The sequence below is a fragment of the Marmota flaviventris genome, chromosome X, assembly GCF_047511675.1.
Source record: "Marmota flaviventris isolate mMarFla1 chromosome X, mMarFla1.hap1, whole genome shotgun sequence".
NCBI lineage: Eukaryota > Metazoa > Chordata > Mammalia > Rodentia > Sciuridae > Marmota > Marmota flaviventris.
Genome location: NC_092518.1, coordinates 70,930,947 through 70,953,644, shown reverse-complemented (window position 1 = coordinate 70,953,644; position 22,698 = coordinate 70,930,947). Strand labels below are relative to the sequence as shown.

The following is a 22,698-nucleotide window of genomic DNA, read 5'->3' as shown; positions in this document are numbered from 1 at the left end:
GATGGTAAGCTCGTTTATTGGGATCAGTTTAGAAGGGCGGGTTCCTGGAAAGACAAATATGTTCTAGAATTGCATAGCATATTTATAAATCTATGCATAACAATGTGTGTGGCTACAGAAGACTATAAGGCTTTTGGTCCTTTTCTTAATCGATATTATTAGAGTAATGGGGAAAGATGTATATGGTAAAAGAATAAGGTTGATATGCATTAATAGGATGATGGTGAATTTAGAGCAATAACAAGAAAATGAAGCTGAGGGTCCCTGACCCTCTTTCTTAGCCACATTCATATTTTCCTTATGATTAAGATTAAAATTTCCCAAAGTACTACTTGGAAAACTCACTGATTCTAGGCATGTAAAATCTTCTAGTGCAAGACAGTAAGAAATGCACACACACACAAAAAAATCCACAATGTTGATGACATGTCAAAGGTACACAAGAGCCAACTGAAAGAGTTCCCAATAACCAAAGATAGGACAATTTCAGCAATAAGATAAATATTGTAGTATCTCACTATAACCCAAAGTATAAAATATATACTTATGAATCTGTACTGTTATAAATAAATTATTAAATAAACAATTGGAGAAAAAGAAACAAATCTTCTAGGCAAGACATTTCCAAATACTTTGCATACAGGAACTGCCTTCCAAAGACTCTCAAAGAGTACCTACCCTATAGAAAGGAGTTGGGGTGGTGCGGGGTGGGGGTGGAGACAGGTAATTTTGCAATGGAGAAATCTGACAAACCTTTGTAGTTTTCCTTCCCAAAATATATATTCCAAATTTAACCATAAGAAAATCATCAGACAAGCCCCAATATGCTATATTATATAAAACCTGACCAGTACTTAACAAAATTGTGGAAGAGAAAAACTGTCGCAATCAAAGGGAGTAAAAGGACATGTCAACTAAATGTAATGTGGTATCCTGCATCCTAGAACAGATACAGGTCATTGGGGAAAAACTGAGGAAGTGTGAATAAAATATGAACTTTAATTTAAAACAATTTGTCAATGATGGTTCTTTAATTTTGACAAATTAATTTTAACATTAGTAACAGAAGGAACTTGATACAAGTTATATTGGAACTCTGTACAACCTTCGTAATTTTTCTGTTAACTGTATAAATGTTCTAAAATAAAACATTTACTTTTAAAAAAACAGGCTGGGATATATGCAGCTCAATAATAGAGCACATGCTTAGGATGCACAAGGCCCTGGGTTTAATGCCCAGCACAGAAAAAGGCAACCAAACACATACACAATGCCTCTAACCATGTTTGCACCAGGCCCACTTTATTATAAAATCATTTTACCCCTACATTCACTGGAGTCTAATTTAGTTCCCAAATCACAAGTGACTTGTGAAGGAGAGCTGAACAAACTAAATTAAGTGAAGAGCAATTTGTTTTTAATGCTACAAAATGTAAAATAGGTACAGACTACTTTTAAATGAACTGTTTAAATCAGATGTCCTAAATTTCTTTACAAAATATCTTTAATCCAGGAGATGTTTTCTTTCCAAATGAAATTCATTATTAAAAAGTTAAAACCACTATCTTTTTTCCTTGATAATATATCAGATACAACAATATGTGAGTTAATGAATATTTGTAAAACAGCATAAAGCATCTAATAACACCATTTTTGTAATGTAAGTTAGTTACTTTTAAAGAAGCATGACAATATAGATCTGTTCACCAACTACATTATTACACTAATATACTGCTTTTCTAGAAATAATAAATTAAAAGGAAAATGTTCATATGAAAAGAAAATCAAAGAATAATCTTACTTATACATTTAAATACAACTATTCTGTAAAAGAAAACTATTCTGTAATGATAAATAAGTTCTAAATTCTTTTAGGTACTCCCAATTATAAAGCACGATTGCTGTTATTAAAAGGCTTCAACATATTATATTTTAATAGCTTTTATATATTTAAAAATTTGAGAGCACTATATGTATCAGAGGATCCAGCGATATGTTTCATGAATTATAAGTAATATGTCACTTATATAAATTTATTGATTGAGCAATACATATTTTTATATCTCAGCTTTCTATTTAAAAAACATTTTTTACAGTTTATTGATGATTCATTTCATACACTTCATCTCTTGAACAATAAAAGTAGTTTTAAAAGTCCAAATGATAATCTAAGGTAACAACATCTTTGGAGTTCTAATATGCTAGGAGGGCAAGAACCCTTTGAGGAAGCAAATTCTTCATATTGAAAACTTGGTGTTATCAAAAACAGAAAGCAAGACATGTCTTTAGGGCACTTAAAATTTATCTGCAGGACTTCAGTGCACGTTGCCATGGAACATAATTCCTTCAAGGACTACAAACCAATGAACGACCATTTTAGAATAATAGTCCCATTTCTTAACATTATTTTGTACCATTCATCAAGATGTATTACAAACCATACCAATTTAGGGACAATGCATTGCCTTTTCTAATGCATTCATACTGGGTCTTAGAATCAACTCCATTTTAGCAACTAATTAGTTACACTGACAAACTTTTAAGAATAGGGCTATACAATTTTAGAAAATGTCACCACTTTCTTTGTAAATTAATGATATGTTCCCCATTGCACAATAATAGGTGGTTATCAGGCTTTCCTCTTTATTCTGTCTCAGTCATTTAGTTAAAACTACCCTGCGCCTCCAGAGAAATTCATGGTCTGTCACCCTACTCACTGGTGTCTAGATTTATGGATATTTTAGCAGTCCCTTCATTTTCACATCACCAGGCAACTCTTTGGAGTTTAAAAGAAAGGACAGACTTCACCTGAACATTCAGACAAGTATCCTGCTACAAAAGTCTGAATTTTTTTCCACAATTCCACTTTGCTTTTATTTTTAAAGAAACACAGCCTGAGACCTAATGTATTGCACCTTCACATTATTAAATGAAACATGCAGAACATTGCATTATTATGCTACACATGGCTAAGAAATTTTAGTATTCACAGGATTATGGTAATTAAGTCTTCCTTCACTTTGGGTGATGTGACACTTGCTTGACTATAATGTCATTCCACTTAAAGTCTGTGTAAACAACATTATCTTAGTCACTCTGCATTACATTTCCAACTGTGAGCAAAATTACAAGGTCAGAGTGGACAAGAATGTAGGTAATCCCAAGGAAACATCATGTAAATGACTTGCTCAGGGTTCAAACTGGGTTTTTAATAGTAACACAAAGGAATATTTTCTGTAGTAATATCATAGTCTTATTATCTAGATGCCATCTGTGTCAAAGCACATAAGTTTACTTGGGAGCAGTAGTAAGACAAAATTGTTCATGATTTTGATGTTTTGTAGATAAAAGACAAATGTTGTTTGCCAAGGCTCCATTCAGTCCAACAAAACTGTGGATCCTCAGTAAACAGTAGTACATGTAATGATTTAAACTGGTTTTGTGAAGAAATAGTCACCAAAATCTCAAATACATACAGTAATTTTTACAAATGTATGTGGTAAACTCAATACACAATTTCGTCCTTCCTCCTTTCTTCTTTTAATAAATTTTGAGGAACCATAATATTTTTTTTTTCACAAAGAGCACTGATTCCTCAATAGCCTTGGCAATCACTTAGTGAAATATGTCCAAGAAGTGCTGCTTCAAAATGCTCTGAATCTATATCTTTGAAACTTGCTTAAAGGTTTTGGAATATCTTGTTTTGTATGTGCTTTAACTAGTGCTATTGAAAAAGTTGGATTAAATCTCCATATAGTATATGTAAGATCTGGGTAAAGATAATCTAGAATATCCTGGCAGAGTTTTTTCTTCACGAACCCATACAGTAAACAAAATAGTTGCTTCCAGAAATATGTTTAAACTGAAAAAATAGAGGGCCAATTAGCAAAAATAGCAATAAAAGTTATTAAATATGAGCCCGACAATCAGTTCTCAAACAGGCCAAAATGGGTAAAACACTCAAAAGCAATTTATGTGGGATTCTATGAGCTTATTGTCACATTAAATAAGGTGTATGCATGTAAATTATATTAATCTAGAGATCATATGAACAAAGTGTGTGAACCATAATTTTTGTCTAGTTTTGGATGTTGAAGTTCTGTAGGAGGTCAATTCAATTTGGAAATTTGTCCACAGGCATCTTATTATTTTTTTACTCTTTCTATTTGAACTATTTTATAATTAATCACAAATTTTTACACTATCAAAATGTTAAAAAAGTGATTTCAGAATAGAAATATCATTTTAAATATGCCAGAAATATGTATATATTTGTGTATAGGTGTATGTATGTGTATGGGTATATATACATATTAGTATGTATATAAGAAATTAGGTGTTTTAATAATAAGTTTTATACCAGTTCACAGGTTATATAATATATAGGTCCAAAGCCTTTGCACTTTGAAATCCCATTGCCTTCATTCAAATGCTAGTTCTCATATTTGAGGATGGATGTTCTTGGATGGGTCACTGAACCTCTCTGCAACTTGGTATCATCATCTGTAAAACAAGGATTATAATAACAACACCTACTTTGTAGGGTTGTTAGGATGATTTAATGAACTAAAATACAGAACATCACTTCCTATCATGTTTGGTGAATATTAAATATTATTACATCTGGCAAAAGAAAGGACAACTGTTCATCAGTTTTTATCTTAAATTGTCTTATTTATATGTTTAAACTGGTCAAATTTTAGTTAATAGGTTTAATTAATTAGTATATTTAAACATATTTCATTCTTTTCATGGAACAAATTAATTATGGTCAAAACTAATTATTAGGGGCTGTGGCTGTGACTCAGTGGTAGAATATTCACCTGGCATGAATGAGGCACTGGGTTTGATCCTCAACACCATATAAAAATAAAATTAAAGTATTTTGTCTATCTACAACTAAAAATATATATATATATATATATATATATATATATATATATATACACATATATATATATATATATATATATACACACACACACACACAAATAATTATTAGAAAGGGCAGCACCATCTACACAAATTTAAATAAATATCAACAGTTTTATACATTATCATATGTGTTTAACAGTTTTCAATTTCTCATTTTTCGCATGTGTCATTATATGAAAACATCAACTATAATAATCCTCAACAAATGAGGTTTTTCTAGTTCATTTTGGATTTGAGATTGAGCTTTATTATCTTTTGGATTTTTTTTTTAAGTTTTCAAAGTTTTTGAGTTTCTCATGAGAAATGACAATGTTAACTTACTATCCCAACTGAGGATTTATGGTGCAGATCATAGAAGTCTTTAAAGCAGGTTTAGCAGTGGGGTGTTTTACTTTTCGTTTTTTTTTTTTTTTTTTTTTCTAGAGAGATTGGAATTTAATTGTTTCCTTTTTAGACAAATATACTTTTAGGTTGCCAGTGATGAAAGGGGCATACAGATGTCAAAAGCATTGTAGCACAGTGGGATTATGTGCTAAGGTCCAGGGCAGGACAGACAAACAAGCAAAGTCTCAGATCAGTCAAACAGTTACCTCTTAATAAAATCTCAAATGACCAACTTTTGTTTTGTCTTTGCCAATGTCCACCAAAAGTTCAGATGAAGTTTTGTTGTGTTAACTACTTACATTTCTTTTATTTTTTATTTTAACCATTTGTAAAAATAAAGGAATTTTTAAAGATGGAATTGAAACTTTGCTTAAAGGCAAACCAATTTAAAATAAAACAACACATGGTATACACATGCCTTTCTTCCTACTGAAGCAAAACAAATTAGGCTTTAAATAGAAACCTTAATTATGTTATGTAACATAACTGTGCTTAAATATTCTCTTTTGGTCATGGCAGTAATGATTTGTTTCACATTGCATTTCATTGGTAAACATTAAAGCAAAAATAATCATAATTTTAATTTTCAAACCACTTTAAAGGGAAAACTACATTGGCTATTTCTATGTATTTAAAAAAATTACAAAGTGCATGACCACCATTTTGAGTACCAGAACCCCACCTACTATTTATTTACTTTACATGATTTTTTATCATCAAGCATTTCAGGTACATTTTATAGCAAACTATGATTTTTTGTTTTGTTTTTTGTTATTTCAGTAACTAAAGGATTTACAATTTAGAGCAGAGATCACAAATTGATATCCCATGGACTGAATCTAGATCACATATGCATTTTGTTTTGTCTGAAAAGTGTTACTTTTTTAATTAAATTATTTACCAATATGTAAGGTTTGGAGAATTTCATATAAAAGTTTGTCTTCACAGCTTCTCTTAAAAGTAAGACCTTAACAACACTAAATCAACATTCCCACATGGGAGCAATCAGCTTTGGTGAGTAGTAACCACCACTTTTAGAAAAAAAAATACATATTTTTAGTTCACCATATTCACTTCTACTCCCTATTGCTTATAGTCTTTCATTTATATCACCAGCCTTGCCTCCATAGGCATCAGGGTTTGTGGGCCCCCTGGTTCTCTATGGTTTAAGTGATTTAATACATATATTTTCAAAAACAATTCATGGTTTTCTCATATTTCAGCAAGTGCAAAATCTTATAAAACTCATATGTACATATGTAATGTGTGCTTTGATAACCTAAAAATGAATCTATATATCTATAAATACAGTTACACTTAATTAAGAGTTAATTTACATGTAATTTTACTAGAAAAAAATAAAAATAAAAGCAAATTTCAATTCCTGACTTCAACTACATTTATATAAAATCAGAAATAGTTTCAATATCAAAACTTAAACTCGAAATTAAATCCATCTCATTCAGTTAAAATCAATCATTAATAATTTTTTGTTGGTTTTTAGTGTCCACAGCTTTGATGTCATAGTTGAATACAAAGTTTTGCACTTAAGGAGGTACATTCACTGTTTTAGGTCACTTGGGAATTATTTAGTATGCATGATATTTAAGACTAATTTTAATTCTCATTTTCTATATTAAAAACTTAAAACAATAAATCACAGTGTGGTCCCCATCTCCCCCAAAGCCCTATTACATTTTTCTTATAGAAAAATATGGACAAAACTTGCATCAAGGGAAGTCTTAAAGGAAGGGGGAAAAAACATTATCAAACAGTGATTTCCTCTGAAAGGGGTATGTGAAAGAGAATTGGGACTCTATTGCCAGGCAATAACAAAATATACATCAGGATCAGGGTTCCACTCCTCCCTTGTCTCTGAGTCACTACCCATTCTTTTCTGAATAACAAACTGAAAGAATGAGGCTTGGAATAATATGCTATCTCTATTTGTAATTTAACTGAAATTCCATAGATATTTCAGGAGGTTTCAAATGTAAAGCTTCCTGGACTTCCAACTATTTTCAAAATACATTACTGGGAAAAAAAAAAGAATTTCAGATATTATAGAACTACTAGCATGTCTATAAAATATAACTGTCCCTACTGCTTAGAACTTGGAAAGTCTAGTTCTTTTCCATGCTGTAGCACACTTAATAGCCTGTGCTACCCTGCAAAAGTGAATGTACCTTCCTAAGCATTCCACAGCCAAGGGGTAGGTGGACACCTGAAGTACTTTCCCATTATTTTGCATAAGTGTTACAGTTTTTATGTCAGTGACCCCCTAGGCCCCATCAACTTTTTTCTCTAGCTTCTGTTTTAGTTTCCAGGGAGGGAGTTGCTCCCTGTGACTGCCAATCGTCATCTCACTGTATGATCCTGGGATTCATTTCCAGTTAATAGATATAAATGATGACTAACTGGAAATAGTGAAACAGTGGAGACCCCAAATACTTAGAATGCTCGAATGTAAGGACTGATTCTAATAGGCTATTTGGATTTCATTTTTCTTATCATCAATAAAGGACTAAGATTCAACATTTGCTGCTGAAAATTCTAAGAGGCTCCCCTTTCCTATCTTAGGAAGTATAGTCTAGGGAACAAGATTATGGAAGTTGGGTTTAATCTGTACAGGCTCCAGGACATTCTCAGGAAGTTGATTTTTAAAAAATAAATACATAAATACCTGTTTACAGCTTGTTTTCTTGTCATTTGCCTCTTCCTTCTAAAAGGAGAGTGTAGCAAAAAATAAATAAATAAAACTGGTTAATTGAGAGTTCTGGTTAGTTAGCTTCCAATTAATTAAGGCTTTATTATATTTCACAAAAAAATCTTCTTAAATTCTGCAGAAATCTTAGATAGGTTACACACAATGAAACACCAGCAGGGAAGAACACAAAGAAGGTAGGAAAGCCTGAATTGCTATTAGATAGTTTTTTAAATATATGGATAATGTTATTACATTCTGGTTTAATCCCAATTGAGTAAAAAATAATGTGAAATGTCATGTGGTTTAGGGCTTTTCTCTATATGAAGGCAAGGAAATAAAGTTACAGATTTCTGTTGAAGAAAATGGCCTCGGGTCGTAACAATTCCAAAAAAACGATTCAGCAATATTATGTCTTTTCCCTTACTTTTGAGAACCTTTCTTCCCATCCCATTGGGTATTCCACTACTTTTGAGGAGAGAAAAAAATGTGTATTTTTTTCTCCTTTTTAAATTCAGTTAACAGTATGATGAAAATAAGTTATCACACAGCTCACTCTGTACTTATTTCTGGAGAAATACTGAACTATCTTACTTGTTTCCCACAAGGGTTACACATTCACACCCACACACACACACACACACACACACACACTCACACACACACACAGTCATACAAACATCCACACAAAAGAAAATTAAACACATAAAGAAGAGATCAATAAAAATCTCATGAAGTTAGCTTAGTTAACAAAATAACCATTTTCTTTCTTTTTTAAATTTTTTTATAGTTGTAGATGGATAGAATGCCTTTATTTTATTTGTTTACTTTTATGTGATGCTGAGGATCAAACCCAGTGCCTCATGCAAGGTAGGCAAGCGCTCTGCCACTGAGCGACAATCCCAGCCCACCAATCTCTTTTTTAATTATTTTTAGTTGTAGGTAGACACAATACCTTTATTTTATTTATTTATTTTTATGTGGTGCTAAGTACCAAACTCAGTGCTTCACATGTGCTAGGTGAGCACTCTACCACTGAGCTACAACTTAGCCCCATAAAATAGCCAAGCTTACCAGTAGTATATTACTTTTCAGTGTTCCCCAATCATTTAGTAAAGAACAAAAAAATCTAAACTAACATGCTAAAAAAATCTATAAGGACTACAGTCTTTCTCTTTTGGATATTAATGCATTTCTTAGTAGCAAAGAAACAGGAATCTCCTATGATGACCACAACAAATAATTGTAGTTGGTTCATCACTCCCTTTATTCAAATGACCTTTTTGTTAAGTGTCTCCTTTCAGGCTTTTTGTTGTTGTTTTTTTTTTTTTTTTAAATTACATGATTATTTTTTAAAAAATAAATGGCTTCTGTGCTTCAAAAGTTTGTATAAAAGTGTCTCAATAAATAAGAAATGCAAACCTTTATCTAGTACTGGGGAAAAGAAGTGAAACAGAAGGTGAGCCTTTCTTAATCTACTTTTATATCTGTCATTTCACTGTTAAAAAAATATTTGATTTGGCTTTACAGTTTGGTCATTCAATCATTTTTGCAGTGACAATCTTCTTAAATATGATATACTCATAAAAATCAAATCAATAATAATGCATGCTTCCTTAATCTAATGGCAATGCAATGGTATATTTGAGAGCCTTTCTCCACATTGTCAAAGATTTCCTCTTTTTCTTATGTGCAAAACTTTATAAATTCAAAAGAATAAATTTTGGCTATCATCATGTGTATATTATTATATAAGCCCCCAAAAATAAAAATAATTTAACTATACTATACCATGGGCTTCACTGATAATTTACATTTAGATTATGAAATTACTGACTTCTGATACATTCTTGTTAATAATTAAGAGCAGCCTGTATTTTGAATTAATCAAGGTCACTTTTACTCTGTAACACTGATAGATAAATTTTCAGACTTTGATTCTTCCAAATTTTGTTGCAAAGCTCTACACAGTTAATAGCAGGGATGTAGCCATCTTTGATTGAAGTCAGTCTTGTAAAAGACTCAGAAATATGTAACTATCACTTTTGAAACCGAAATCTAGACCACAGAACTACATTTAATAATACAAAGAAAAACAAATATTTGACAAGAAAGGATAAAATACCACAAAATAAGAAATCCACTTAAAATCTCAGAAATATTGGCTTGGTCTTTTTTCAGAATAAATTGAAAATCCACTGTCAAATTTAACATAGTAAGTCCAACATCTGATGTTAGGGTAACTAAATAGAGTGTTCCTTTCTTTAATTCTTCAAACAGGACAAAGACCTTCAATAGATAATTTTAAAGATACAGTCAACCTTTGAATTTCAGGAGCAGTGCTGGTGGGTAATGTATGGAAAGACAAAGTGGACACATTCCTTTCTATATGTTCAATCAGTGCAGCTTTTCTATTCCCATGTGATATATCGGGGGTGTCTGAATTGTTGTTGACCTCCCACTACCATGACCATTTAACAGACGAGGAAATTAGCCCTAAGATGTTCAATTATTTGGCGAATGTCTCAGAGTAAGATAAAGTCAAATGTATACTGATCCCTGATTCATAGCTACAATTTGTAAATGTGTGATCTTGTTTCATCTACTGAGTATTAAGGAACAACTTTTTGAAGACTGTTCCAACAGTCTCCCCTGTTTTATCCTCCTAGGGATATAATAAGGTCAAAAGACATTACATATGCACTTAGAGAGTAGAAAAGATATGATTTGTGGCTCCCTTGATCTCTAGGCCAGTAGATCTTTCTATACTCTCCTATCTTTCTTTTATTTTTTTTAATCAGAAACTATAAAATGCCAAACCAAGCCTGCCAAATATATATTTGATTATATTACCAGAGGTTTAAAACTATGTAAACTTTATAGAAAATCTGAATTTCAAGCTTTTCAAAAATGTAAAAGCTGACAGTACTATTTCCACATACTTATTGACTCTGCACAACTAGAAGAAGTAGAGAAGCAATGTCTACCAATAGACATGCACTCTGCTGCCTCCTACAATTCCCACAATTTCTCATGACCTTACACCTGGCCCTCTTTAATGAATTCATGTTATCACTCTGGTCCCAGTAGGAATTTGAGTTTTATGACCACTATTTGAAAATTTGGGGTATAGTTTAACCAAATATTATTTATTTTTTTTCAAATTAGTTGTGGGATCTCAGGAAACTCCATGTATGTAAACTGTTTATTGAAGGGGCACTGAAAGTGGTAGATCATATATCTAAAAATGTTGGAAGTGCTTTATTTAACAAGTAAAGACAAGCCTTGACCATTGAAGTTGACACCACTGTATTAAAGAAAAGCCTCTAATAAAACAGGTTGTACTAGATGAAAACAGATTCCATAAAAACACTGATTACAATTCACCCTAACTATGTCATTTGATCAGAGTAATAGTCATTCATTTTAAATTTCCAAATATCAATAAAATATTTCCTGATTTGAAATGGTAGTCAGCTGTTAACTCGGCCTACACTGCCATGTTGTTGTTTTTTTGTTGAGGGGCAGGGAGTACTTGATTAGGCTATTTCTTACACAGAGAACTTGTGCTAGCCAAATCATCTGTTTTTTCTAGTTCAATACAGTAAACAAAATGTTAATTTGCAAACAGATGTACAAAATAGAGCATAAATCAAGCAATGCCTTCCTCTCCCACATGACATGGTAGGTAGAGGGTAAATTTCCAGTAATTATGTGTTAGTAAACCTTTTAAAGGTTGTCTTTAGGGATAGGACAAAATCATATTAACTGTTGCATTACCACTGTTGAAGCTTTTAGCAGACTTTTCTCTTACTCTTAGCTGGTAAATTTATTCATTGTATATGTCATTCTTTGTGAAGACAAATAAAGCCTATGACATTTTCAAAATTTGATTGTAGGCAATGTGGTATCAGGTATATGCACATATATATACACATATGTATACACATACATATATTCATCTATTTATATAGGGTACTGGTATATAACTCAAAGAAAGCAAGACTCTATCCAAGTTGTTTCTGACAGATGATTCTTTATATAAACACTAATTTATCAGTCTAGTCTGAGAAAACTAAGGAGTTTCAATGTTACTCATATGTTCAACAATAACAAAGAATTTCAGAAAAGGATTATTGTTTGTAGAATCAAATTTTTTTTCAAGGCAATGTTCATAACATATAGAATAATTTGTTGTTCTCCTGCTATAACACTAATTATTTCAGTATATTTACAATATGTGTCCAATGAAGGATAAAGCCAGTTAAATATATTTAGTGGTACTAGCAATGTATTCCTGATAGTATTTTCAGTAACATTATTCCACATATTCAAACTCAGCAAATATTAGTCACATTCAAAAGCTCTCATTATTAGATAACTAACCTGAAATCATTTGCATTGTAAACTTTAAACATTAAAATTTCTCAAAACCTTTATAAATATTAAATCATTTCATGTTTTGGCATCTCTGTCCACAATGTTTCTGTTGGAAATTTTTATTCTTATAATCTTATGATTTTTGTAGGTTTGGCTGAAGACACCATGAATGACCTTTTGAATCTTGTCCTTTGATCTATATGGGGGTTCTAACCAGCCTCTTGTAAGGGATTTTTTTTTCAGCATTATTACATTAGTTATATTTCAGGTCTTCCAGTTAATGATGGTTTCTTGGTATTGTATATTCAGAATGACTCATGGAAAACCCTGAGGAAATGCTCTAGAAGCCAAACAAAACATTTATATTAGATATAAATTACAGTCCTTGAAACATTGGATGCAATTTCTGCTTTATTAGCTATTGTGTTTGATACTTTGGTATCACACTGAGATGATAGAAAATTGGTCTACTTTGTAAATATTTTGCCGCTTATGTGAAGAAACTAATGTCAACCCTGAACTCTGAGTTGATGATTAAAATGGTTATTCCCTCATAACACGTATCACAATGTATAATTATATATTTTAGGTCTATCTTCCCTACAAAATTGCAATCTCTATGAAATAACAAGTTAGATTTCTTGTTCACTATTTTACTTCAACACCTAACAATGTTGTTGACATATAATAGTCATCAATAAATATTGGTCAAATGAAATTAATATTGGCCATGTGAGGGGGACACTAAACTTCTTCAAAATGATCACTGTGGAGTCTTTAAACTTATTTTCACAAAACACATTTTAAGAATCTATTTCTCCTATGCAGCACTGACTTACATTATTGATTATGGTGCATGATTTCTAGAAGGACAGTCTTGGTGTTTGAGAATCTAAGTAAACATTCTCTGAATAACCAAAGTTGATCAGAAGTTTTATAAACTGAAACATATCTGATGGCATCAATGCGAATTATTGATGGGTAAAAATACAAATTCATTATTCATGGAGATAAAGAATATTCCAAATTTATTTTAATTATAGCATTACTTTTTCTAACATTTTACTTCTTTGCCTAATGAAGCTTAAATTAGATGTGAAAAGCTGAAAATTCTGTAAGCAGAACTCAGCTAAGCTGTTTCTAAGAAAATAAGTTTCATTTGACAATTGATCATTCTGGTAATCCTATCTGGTTTAGTTTAGCTGCAGATGAAGACAATCAAGAAGGATTCAAAGCAAAGGAATCTTTGCCTGGACATGCTCTTAATGTATTACCGGGAGGAGGGGATAAAGAGAATGACTGTTTTGAAAGTCTGTTAAATCCCTTACATTCATGCCTTGCCTTAATCCTTGAGGAGGTACACTCTGCTATTTAAAAATAAAAGTATATTCCTTATCAATTAAGAGAGCAGAGGCAGATATTTAAAATTACAAATGATAACATTCTGAAATACTAGATACAGCTTGGTAACAGGCTCAAAATCTCACATTTAAATAATAGCATCTTACCATTATACAGTTATACAATTAGCAGATCATCTCCTCTGCGTTAACTAATGTAGTGCAACTATTTGGTGTGCATAAGCGCGTTTGAATCATTGTCTCCATTTCTATATATATAGAAACTGAAACTGAAGGATTTTTAATCTTATTCTGTATTCTTCCACTTATTGTTTATGATATTTATGTATCTATATGTGACTGAATTACCATTTTATCTTGATGCATTTTTCCTTGATAAACTTTGTTGTTTTTACACAATGCAAAGAATCAACATCTTTAAGAATTGAAGGAAGCTCTTCAAACATGATTATAATTGATATCTAACAGTTTACATACTGATCCCATAGAGGCCACATTTATCACCTCGCCCTATCACAGAAGCTGCTTAATTCAATATTCATTCTACAAATGCTTACTGATCATCAACTATGTACAAAAGGCTATGAGCTATGGGGCTACATAGAATACAAACATCTTCAACCAGAGTCCTAGACATCAAGAATATTACAATCTAAAAAGAGAAAGAAATCATGGTCACAAATTATTACATTGAAAGACTGTGAGTGATAAGTACCACATAATCTGTTGGCATACAGTAGGCACTCAAATATATCTATCTATCTAACCACTATTATTTTCATTTCTCCTCCAGGCAGTAAGTTTTATCTTGACTTTCCTGAATGAAAAAATTCCTATCGATAAATAAAATAAATTAGACCATTTGCCTAAAAGTTACATAAAGAAGAATCGCCACTACTACTGACTCCCATCTTCCTTAGATAAAAATGAAAGGACATAACAATATGCATGTTTTCATCTATTTATTAATATATTCAACATTAACTTACCCCATGAGTTTGTGTTCATTATCATTTAAAATGCAAACAATAGAAATGAAGACTTATAATTAATGAACATCTCCTTGTGGTATCTACCAAAAGATCATGCACACAAAATGTACATAATTATGTTATAGTCAAAAAATGGATATAATAAATAGATTTAAAAAGGTTGTGAAACTTTCTAAACCTTATTGCTGTTAATCACTTACTATTTTCCTTTCTAATAGTAAATCAGGTCAAATGAAAGACTTATCCTAATATTAATTCTGGTTACTTTTTTAACATATAAGCTGGATTCTATCTCCTTCCTCTCTGCTGAACAGGCACTTTGTGTTTGCCTTTGATAGAATACAGTCATAAGAATTGCAGCCTCACTGGCTGCAATTCTTAAAAAGCCACAAAACCTAACTGCTAAACACCCCATAGATAACGAGATCAGCCCAAACATTATAAAACCATATGAAACTCTTTAGAAAACATGTGTTGGATAACAAGTCTTTGGGGTGACAGTATTGATTTCAGATGGAACTGTCAAGATAAAAGCTCATTTGTTCAGGACCTATCTCCAGGTTTCACTGTAATGAAATATGATTTTTAAGTTTTTTAAAAAAATTATTCCTTTATTATGTTTATTTCTCCTCAGATATTGATAAATATTATAATTGAAATGTTTGTAAATAGAGTTTGTATTTCTGACATTCTTTGATTTTAATGTTTTATGTTATTGCAGTGCCATAAATTTTGACTTATAGAAAATTTCTCCCAATTTAAGTTTCCTTCTCTATGAAGTATTGTATTTTTTCTACCCCTTCTATATTTAGTTCTCTGTTGTCTTAAAAGAGTTCTGAATTCTGCATTATCTATTTTTTATTTGCTTTTTGTAGGGTGTTGGTGGTGGTGATGGTTATCACATCATTTTTTGCCTTTATCTCTCGATCCCAATCAAATTAGAGTGATTAATTCTTGGTGAGAATCAATAGACTGACACTATTTTCTATTTTTAAGTGTCAACAGGATAACCACCAAGTTTCTAAATAATAATGTCTAATACTCTATAGGTATCAAGGCAGCTTATTCAAATGTAAACCTACATTCCCATCAAGGGTTATGATTAGCACTAAATAAGTACATATGAAGGCTATTAGCTGTTTCCTATTGCCCATTCTGTTTGTCGAAGTTACTAGTGGGTGTTTTCTCCTTTTCAGAAGTTGTCTATATTATTCCCTTTTGTATCATTACCCTTTTCACTTTATCAAGTACTAGATATTACTCCCATGATTTCTTCTCAAATAATGCATAAACACTTCTTTATTTAAACATAGCTCTATGTACTGTCCATCATTTCCAAAATGTGCACTTTTAAGTCTAAAATATCACCAGGCATGCTTTTTTTTTTCTAAAGGTTCATCAGCAGTAATGTCCATAGGGTTCTGGAGAAAACTCTTATTATTACTTGGCTCCTTAATTCAACCAAACTTTCAAAAGGATGCAAAAAAAAAAAGAAGAAAGAAAAATAAAAAATGAAAGAGAGAAAAGAACTTCTCTCCCCTATTATATGAAAATGAATCATTGTTAATGAAGAGATCAGATACTATCCAGCATGGGCTATGGGTCTTTCTTAGCCATCTCTTCACGCTTCTTCTAATGTTTATATAGTCACCCCTTGTTTAGGACTCCTTAATATTGCATTCTTTCTTTTCCACACTATATAACATGTAATAGTCTTATTGCTGAAAATCAAGGGATTTCAGACTGTCTCCTCATCTCTCCAAGGAAACTAGGCCTTCCTTTTTCCCTTCTTACCCATTGTAGCAATCCTATATGAGATTCTTAGTCTTTTACTCTGCTTATTTGTGAGGCTCTGGTGTTATAGTGATCACATCTTGAAGAATGCCTTTGTATCTGTGAATGCCTTCCCCTAAAAAAAAAATCACATCAAGAGGCAATGAAAGACCACCCAGTTATTTCTGAAGGTGCATTTGTAGTAGAAAACAATACATTTTTGCCACACTCACAAATAGCATGTCCTTATTACCTCACACTTACCATTTACCCATTACAATTGCAGCAAACAAAAATGAAAAAAATCAATAGCAATGTCACGCAAAATAGGCAGAGAGGTCTTAAATTCTTTACACACAAATTACAGAGCATTTAGGGGATGGAGGAAAAAGCTCAAAGGTGTTACAAGCCTTGACTTTCTTTTGAAAGCATCATTTTCTTTAAATGCTTTTTAATAGAAAATAAACCCATGCCTATTTTAATAATCTTTCAGTTGTAAAGCCAAAAAATAAAATGAAATTAAAACCATAAGCAGTAGCATAAGGATAATTTTAATTATATAAAACAAAATTATTTTATAAACTACAGAAGCATACTAATGAAATAGCTTTTATTTCCTCCAAATACTATTGTGGTTCAAACATTTAGTCTGCTGAACATAATATGTGTATATAATGTGAATCTGCATACAAATGTATTTGTGATTCATGCAGAGAACCAAATTTAATACCAGGCACCATGATTTTTCTCAACTAGTTTTCAGAGGGAAATGTGATTTATAATTTGAAGTCATCACTAAAATTTCAAATTTTATTTCTATAAACTAGTTGCTAAAAGGAAAACAGAGACTAGTAAATACAATCATGTATAATTGCAATTGTATACAAACAAGGTGTTTTTAGCAAGTTTTTGAAAATCATTTATATATTTTTGACAACTGTTCAAATATTAGGATTATGAAATTTATCTCACCATGCTGTCCCATAATAGTATCAACAGGATCATTTACATGATTAAAATATTTTAAGGTTAACCACATAAGATTTTAGTGAAAACTCTTTAAAGATATAGAGTTGTAAGAATGATCAACAAGGTAGAAAAATTGTTTTTGCTATCTACTTGAGGCAGCAAGAGTTCATTTTAAAAGGAACATCAAGTTCTAAAGCCAATTTTATCTTTCCTAATTACTATCTCTTTAAAAAACATGAAAATATGACTCTAAATAAAGCACTTAAATTTGAGACCAAACCCCTAAATTATTATACATATAATACATGTTTACATTATACTTAAAATATAATGTAAACATGTATTATATGTATACCTAGAACATTTTCATTAAGGAAATGCAATGCTACTAGTAGGAATGAATTCTAAACAATCTGAATTTCTTACCAAATAATTTTTTCTAAAGCCAGTTTTCCTTAGGGTTGAAAGTTGGTCATTATAATAGACTGGATTCTTAGCTGACTTTTCTATATTTGAAGTAGACAAATTACCAGAAAAAATAATTGAAAAACTGAGTTTCAATCCAGTCACCTAACCAAAGGGTTTTTCCTGCATACTGATGAACTGCTTCTCTCTAAACAATTATTACAGTTTGAATAATACAAATATTATCATAATTAACAGTAAGCCCAACTGTGAGAACTAGAATATGGTAATGAAAAAAATCACCTATTAGCAATTGGCAAATCTACAATATTGTAGAGCCACTGGCTTTTCCAAAGTTCAGTAATTTGGTGACATGTTGAAATAATAATAAATTCTGTTTCTACTACAAACAGGGAGAAATTAAGTGTCTAAGGAAATATTTAAGTGTCTTATTTCCTTTAATTTACAACAATTAGGAGAATGAAGTGAGGGAAAGTCATGGAATTAGGATTTTCTGTTATATGTAAACTAATTTCAAGTTACGCCTGTTTTGTGTCTTCTGTGAATATTTTTCAAAACAACACCCACATTTTAAATTTTTGTTTTATTTAGTATATAACCTTAAATTTACTTCAATATATTTTAATGGTTTGGAATAAAATTCATCACTTTTATGTTTTGGCCAAACTATTTTTAAGTTAATATTTTAGTTTTCTCCTTTTGCTGTCAGCTCTCTTATGTGTGTATGTGTGTGTTTCAATAATTTCTTTTCTTTTCTTTTTTCATGTTAATTTTTTATTATTTTTTAAATTTATATGACACTGGAATGCATTACAATTCAATAATTTCTACTATGGCAATTAATGCCATAAAGATGTTTCTGCTTTCTCTCTGAATATATAGCTCACAGTATAATTCAAACCCTGGACTTGAAATTCTACATGCCTCTTTTCAGTGGGCAAAAATAAAATGCCTTCTATGCAATAATTCCAACTGACATGAATATTTAGGTTTGAATATTTAGGTTTATATAGTATCTAGCATTGCTCTGAAAACTAACAATTGTTAAACATGCAGTAAATATTTGCCAAGTGAAAAGTAAGAGTAATCCAAGTATCTTTCTGACATAATCTGTTTTGCTATATGTATAATCATTTGTTAGTATTAAAGAGATTTACAAATATGGATCTGAAGTTTGCTTATTCTTCAAAATTATTGCAATTGTAATCATCAAAATAACACGTTCAGCTAATTTTCCTGTGTGGGATTTTAAAATGATGATGAAGGTCTCTAAATCATAAATTTTTAAACACTACAAAGTAAATGTTTTTGCATCTCTCACATTTAACTCAATACCCAGAGGAGAAAAATGGATATATTTTATTCTGTTTCCTCTTGTTCAGCTGAATTTTCATTTCAAAATATTTGTTTTTCTGTCAAATGATATGTTGAACAGAAATTGCATATCTCATTAAAATATTTTGCAAAAGAAGAAAGTTTATAGCTTTTTATTTTTTCAGTACCAGGGATTAAACCTAGGGTCTTACACATGGTAGGTGAGCATTCTCCAACTAAGCTACACCTCCAGTCCATTTATTGGATTTTATTTCTGAAACAGGGTCTCACTAAATTCCCCAGGCTAATCTTTTTTTTTTTTTTTTGCATTACAATTCTTAATACACCTTTATACCACAATTTATCATATCTCTGATTATATATAAGGTATGTTAACAACACCCAGACTGATCTTGAATTTACAATTCTCCTACTACAGGCTCCTGAGTGACTGGGCTTATAGGAATGCACCACTGCACTGGACTACAATTCATATATTTATGAAATAATGCAAATATGCATATAACCCTGGAATAAAATTTATAAAATTTTTAGAAGTAAAAATTAATTTTACTGTATCTTGTCAATATGTAGAAGTCTAAAATACTCTTCTTATGAAATTATATTTTATAAAAGTAAAGTATTAAAAAAATCAATGATAATGTTGTTATGATTAGATACATGAAAACACCACTAAATCTCTTCAAAGGTAAATCCTATTATAAAATATCACAAAAACTATTGGGGTCCTCTTTCTAAAATTTTGGAATAAAATAATAAAGAAAAATTATTCAACAGCACAAAAGCATATATAAACTGAAAATGTATCACTTTCTCAATAACCACCATCCTCAAAGATTAATGATAGGGCTGGGGTTGTAGCTCAGTGATAGAATACTTGCCTTGCATGCATGAGGCGTTGGGTTCAATCCTCAAGAACACATAAAAATAAATATCTACATCATTAAAATAAAGATATTGTGTACATGTACAACTAAAAATACTTTTAAAATATTAATTATAGTTTAAAACTTTTGATATTAAATAGTATTCACAATTTACCCCTGGAAAATTTAATCATTCTAATTAAAACAATGTAGTTAGGCAGTAACCAGGTCTACACAAAATAATATATAGAATTATATAAGTTATATTAAAAGATCAAAAGTGGGTCCAACTTAAAGGATTTTAAAATTGTTAACGGGTTGCTAGATGGGGAAGTAAAGAAATAAGCTATCTGTTCATTTCTGAATGTTTCCTATGTGTTTTGACTCAATAATATTTGTGTTAATGATAGGTTGTTTATGGGTCCCTCAGAATAATAAAGCATATGCCATAGCTCAAAGTATACTTAGCAACAAAAAGCACACATTCTACATCATTTAAAGATAAATATCAAAGTACCATTAAAATATTATTTAATTTCTGTTTCATATCTTTTAATGTCATTAGAGTAAAAGTGTTTTTTAATTTATTTTAGTTGTAGATGGACATAGTACCTTTATGTTATTTATTTATTTTTATGTGGTGCTAAGGATTGAACCCAGTGCCTTACATGTGCCAGGCAAGCGCTCTACCACTGAGCCACAACCCCAGCCCCTAAAAGTGTTTTTTTAATAAGTCATTTACTGTTTATATATATGCATTTGAATTTTGTTGCAGACATCATTTAGCTTTGGCTTGTGAAAACTTTTCATTACTAAAGATATAAAGAGAGAATCAATCCCTTCTCAGGAAAGGATAAATGATAAACTCAGATCTAAAAGGAATGTACATTAGCTGCAGGCCTTTGGAAGAATGACACACTATTTTAGGAATATGTGTGATATATAGGTGATATATATATATCATCATAGAACTGTTAATGATAGGGTGAGAGCATGTAATGTGCTGACATAAGAGGTTAAAGGTCTACTTTTTCCATAAATTTTTATAGATGCTTCAATCTTTGAAACACTTGATAACCTTATTTTCCTAAGGGGAGGGAGAACAAAACAAAAGAGTAATAATAACAAATGTCCATTTTAATTCATGTACATGAATGTATGTGTGTATGATATTTCACCCTTGTGCTCATGTGTACATGAATGCATGTGTGTATGATATTTCACCACAGTGTTTAAGAGAAAGATACTCAAGAGAATGGAATTGAAGAGCACAGGAGGAAAATCCTTGTGAAAAAGGACCATCTAGTGATAATGACATGTAAGCCTATGATTTTACATTATTGACATGCAAAGGCATATGGTGCCTAATGGAACAAAAGACAGAGATGTAGTACCCATAATTCCCAATGCCATATAAATGATAAATATGAAATTAGAAGAAAACAATTTTAAAGAAATCACATATCTAAAATAAACAGAATGAAATGGTTTTTCACTTAGGCAGGCAGAAGAACTTATTATCATCAGGTAAAATTTGAATTTAAGTCTCCTGAAATATTCTTCTTGTATATGACCACATAAGCTTTGCTTTCATTTCCTGGTCTAATGATATTAGAAAATCATGAATTCTAGAACAATATAAAGTGTTACAATTTATAGAGGATAGATTTGTTAATCAGCACTATTGAAAGGTAGCTCAACTCACAAGTAACATTTTGAAACTAGTATTGCAATACATTTTCATCAACATTTTTATTAAGCCTTTTATTTTATTTTATTTTATTTTTTGGTGGGGATAATGGGGAATGAACTCAGGGTTTCTTAACCATTGAGTCACATCCCCGGACCTTTTTAATATTTTACTTAGAGACAGGGTCTCACTGAGTTGCTTTGCACCTTGCTGTTGCAGAAGCTGGCTTTGAATTCACAATCCTCCTGTTTTAGCCTCCTGAGCCACTGGGATTACACACATGCACCATAGCACCTGGCTTAAAAAGTGCTTTTAATGTTTTTTCTTGCCTGGCTTTATATTTCATTTTTAACTTGATTATAGCATTTTTTAAATTTTTAGTTGTAGATGGACACAATATCTTTCTTTTATTCTAACATGGTGCTGAGAATCGAACCCATGCCAAGACAAGCTCTAGCCCCTGTAAAACACGTTTTTATCTCATCTGAATCTACTTTAATAGTACTATAAACTAAAGTAAAAAGAAGGCTATTTAAGTGGAGAAACTGGAGAAAACAAATTCTCAGAGAACCCTAGCTAAAGTAAATGTAAATTTTAGAGTAAAACTTTTTTTTTTTTCAGTTTTACTAGTTGGCTGAATCAAAATTGTTTCTAAAGAGATCACAGAGAGAGAGAGAGAGAGAGCAAATACCAAATAAGAGATTATACTTGAGTTTTCTCAAATTAAAATCTGTAACAAAATCCTGCAGGGGAAAAGCATGAGGGTGAGATAGGATCAGAGGTGATAAGGAGGACAGGAGAAAAGATGAAATAGGACAGATGAGGACAAGGAGATCAATCCATAAATCTAGTTTCCCCATTGCTTGTAATCACCCCCACCAAT

The 22,698-nt window shown here is 31.1% G+C and overlaps 1 protein-coding gene across 1 annotated transcript in view; it reads right to left on the bottom strand.

Moving 5' to 3' along the window:
• Positions 1 to 22,698, bottom strand: part of Dach2 (dachshund family transcription factor 2) — a 497,550-nt gene that overhangs the window by 355,026 nt on the left and 119,826 nt on the right. The window contains exon 2 of the mRNA XM_027932544.2: positions 8,003 to 8,041. Coding sequence (XP_027788345.1) covers positions 8,003 to 8,041 — 39 coding nt within the window. The remainder of the gene's footprint in view (positions 1 to 8,002; positions 8,042 to 22,698) is intronic.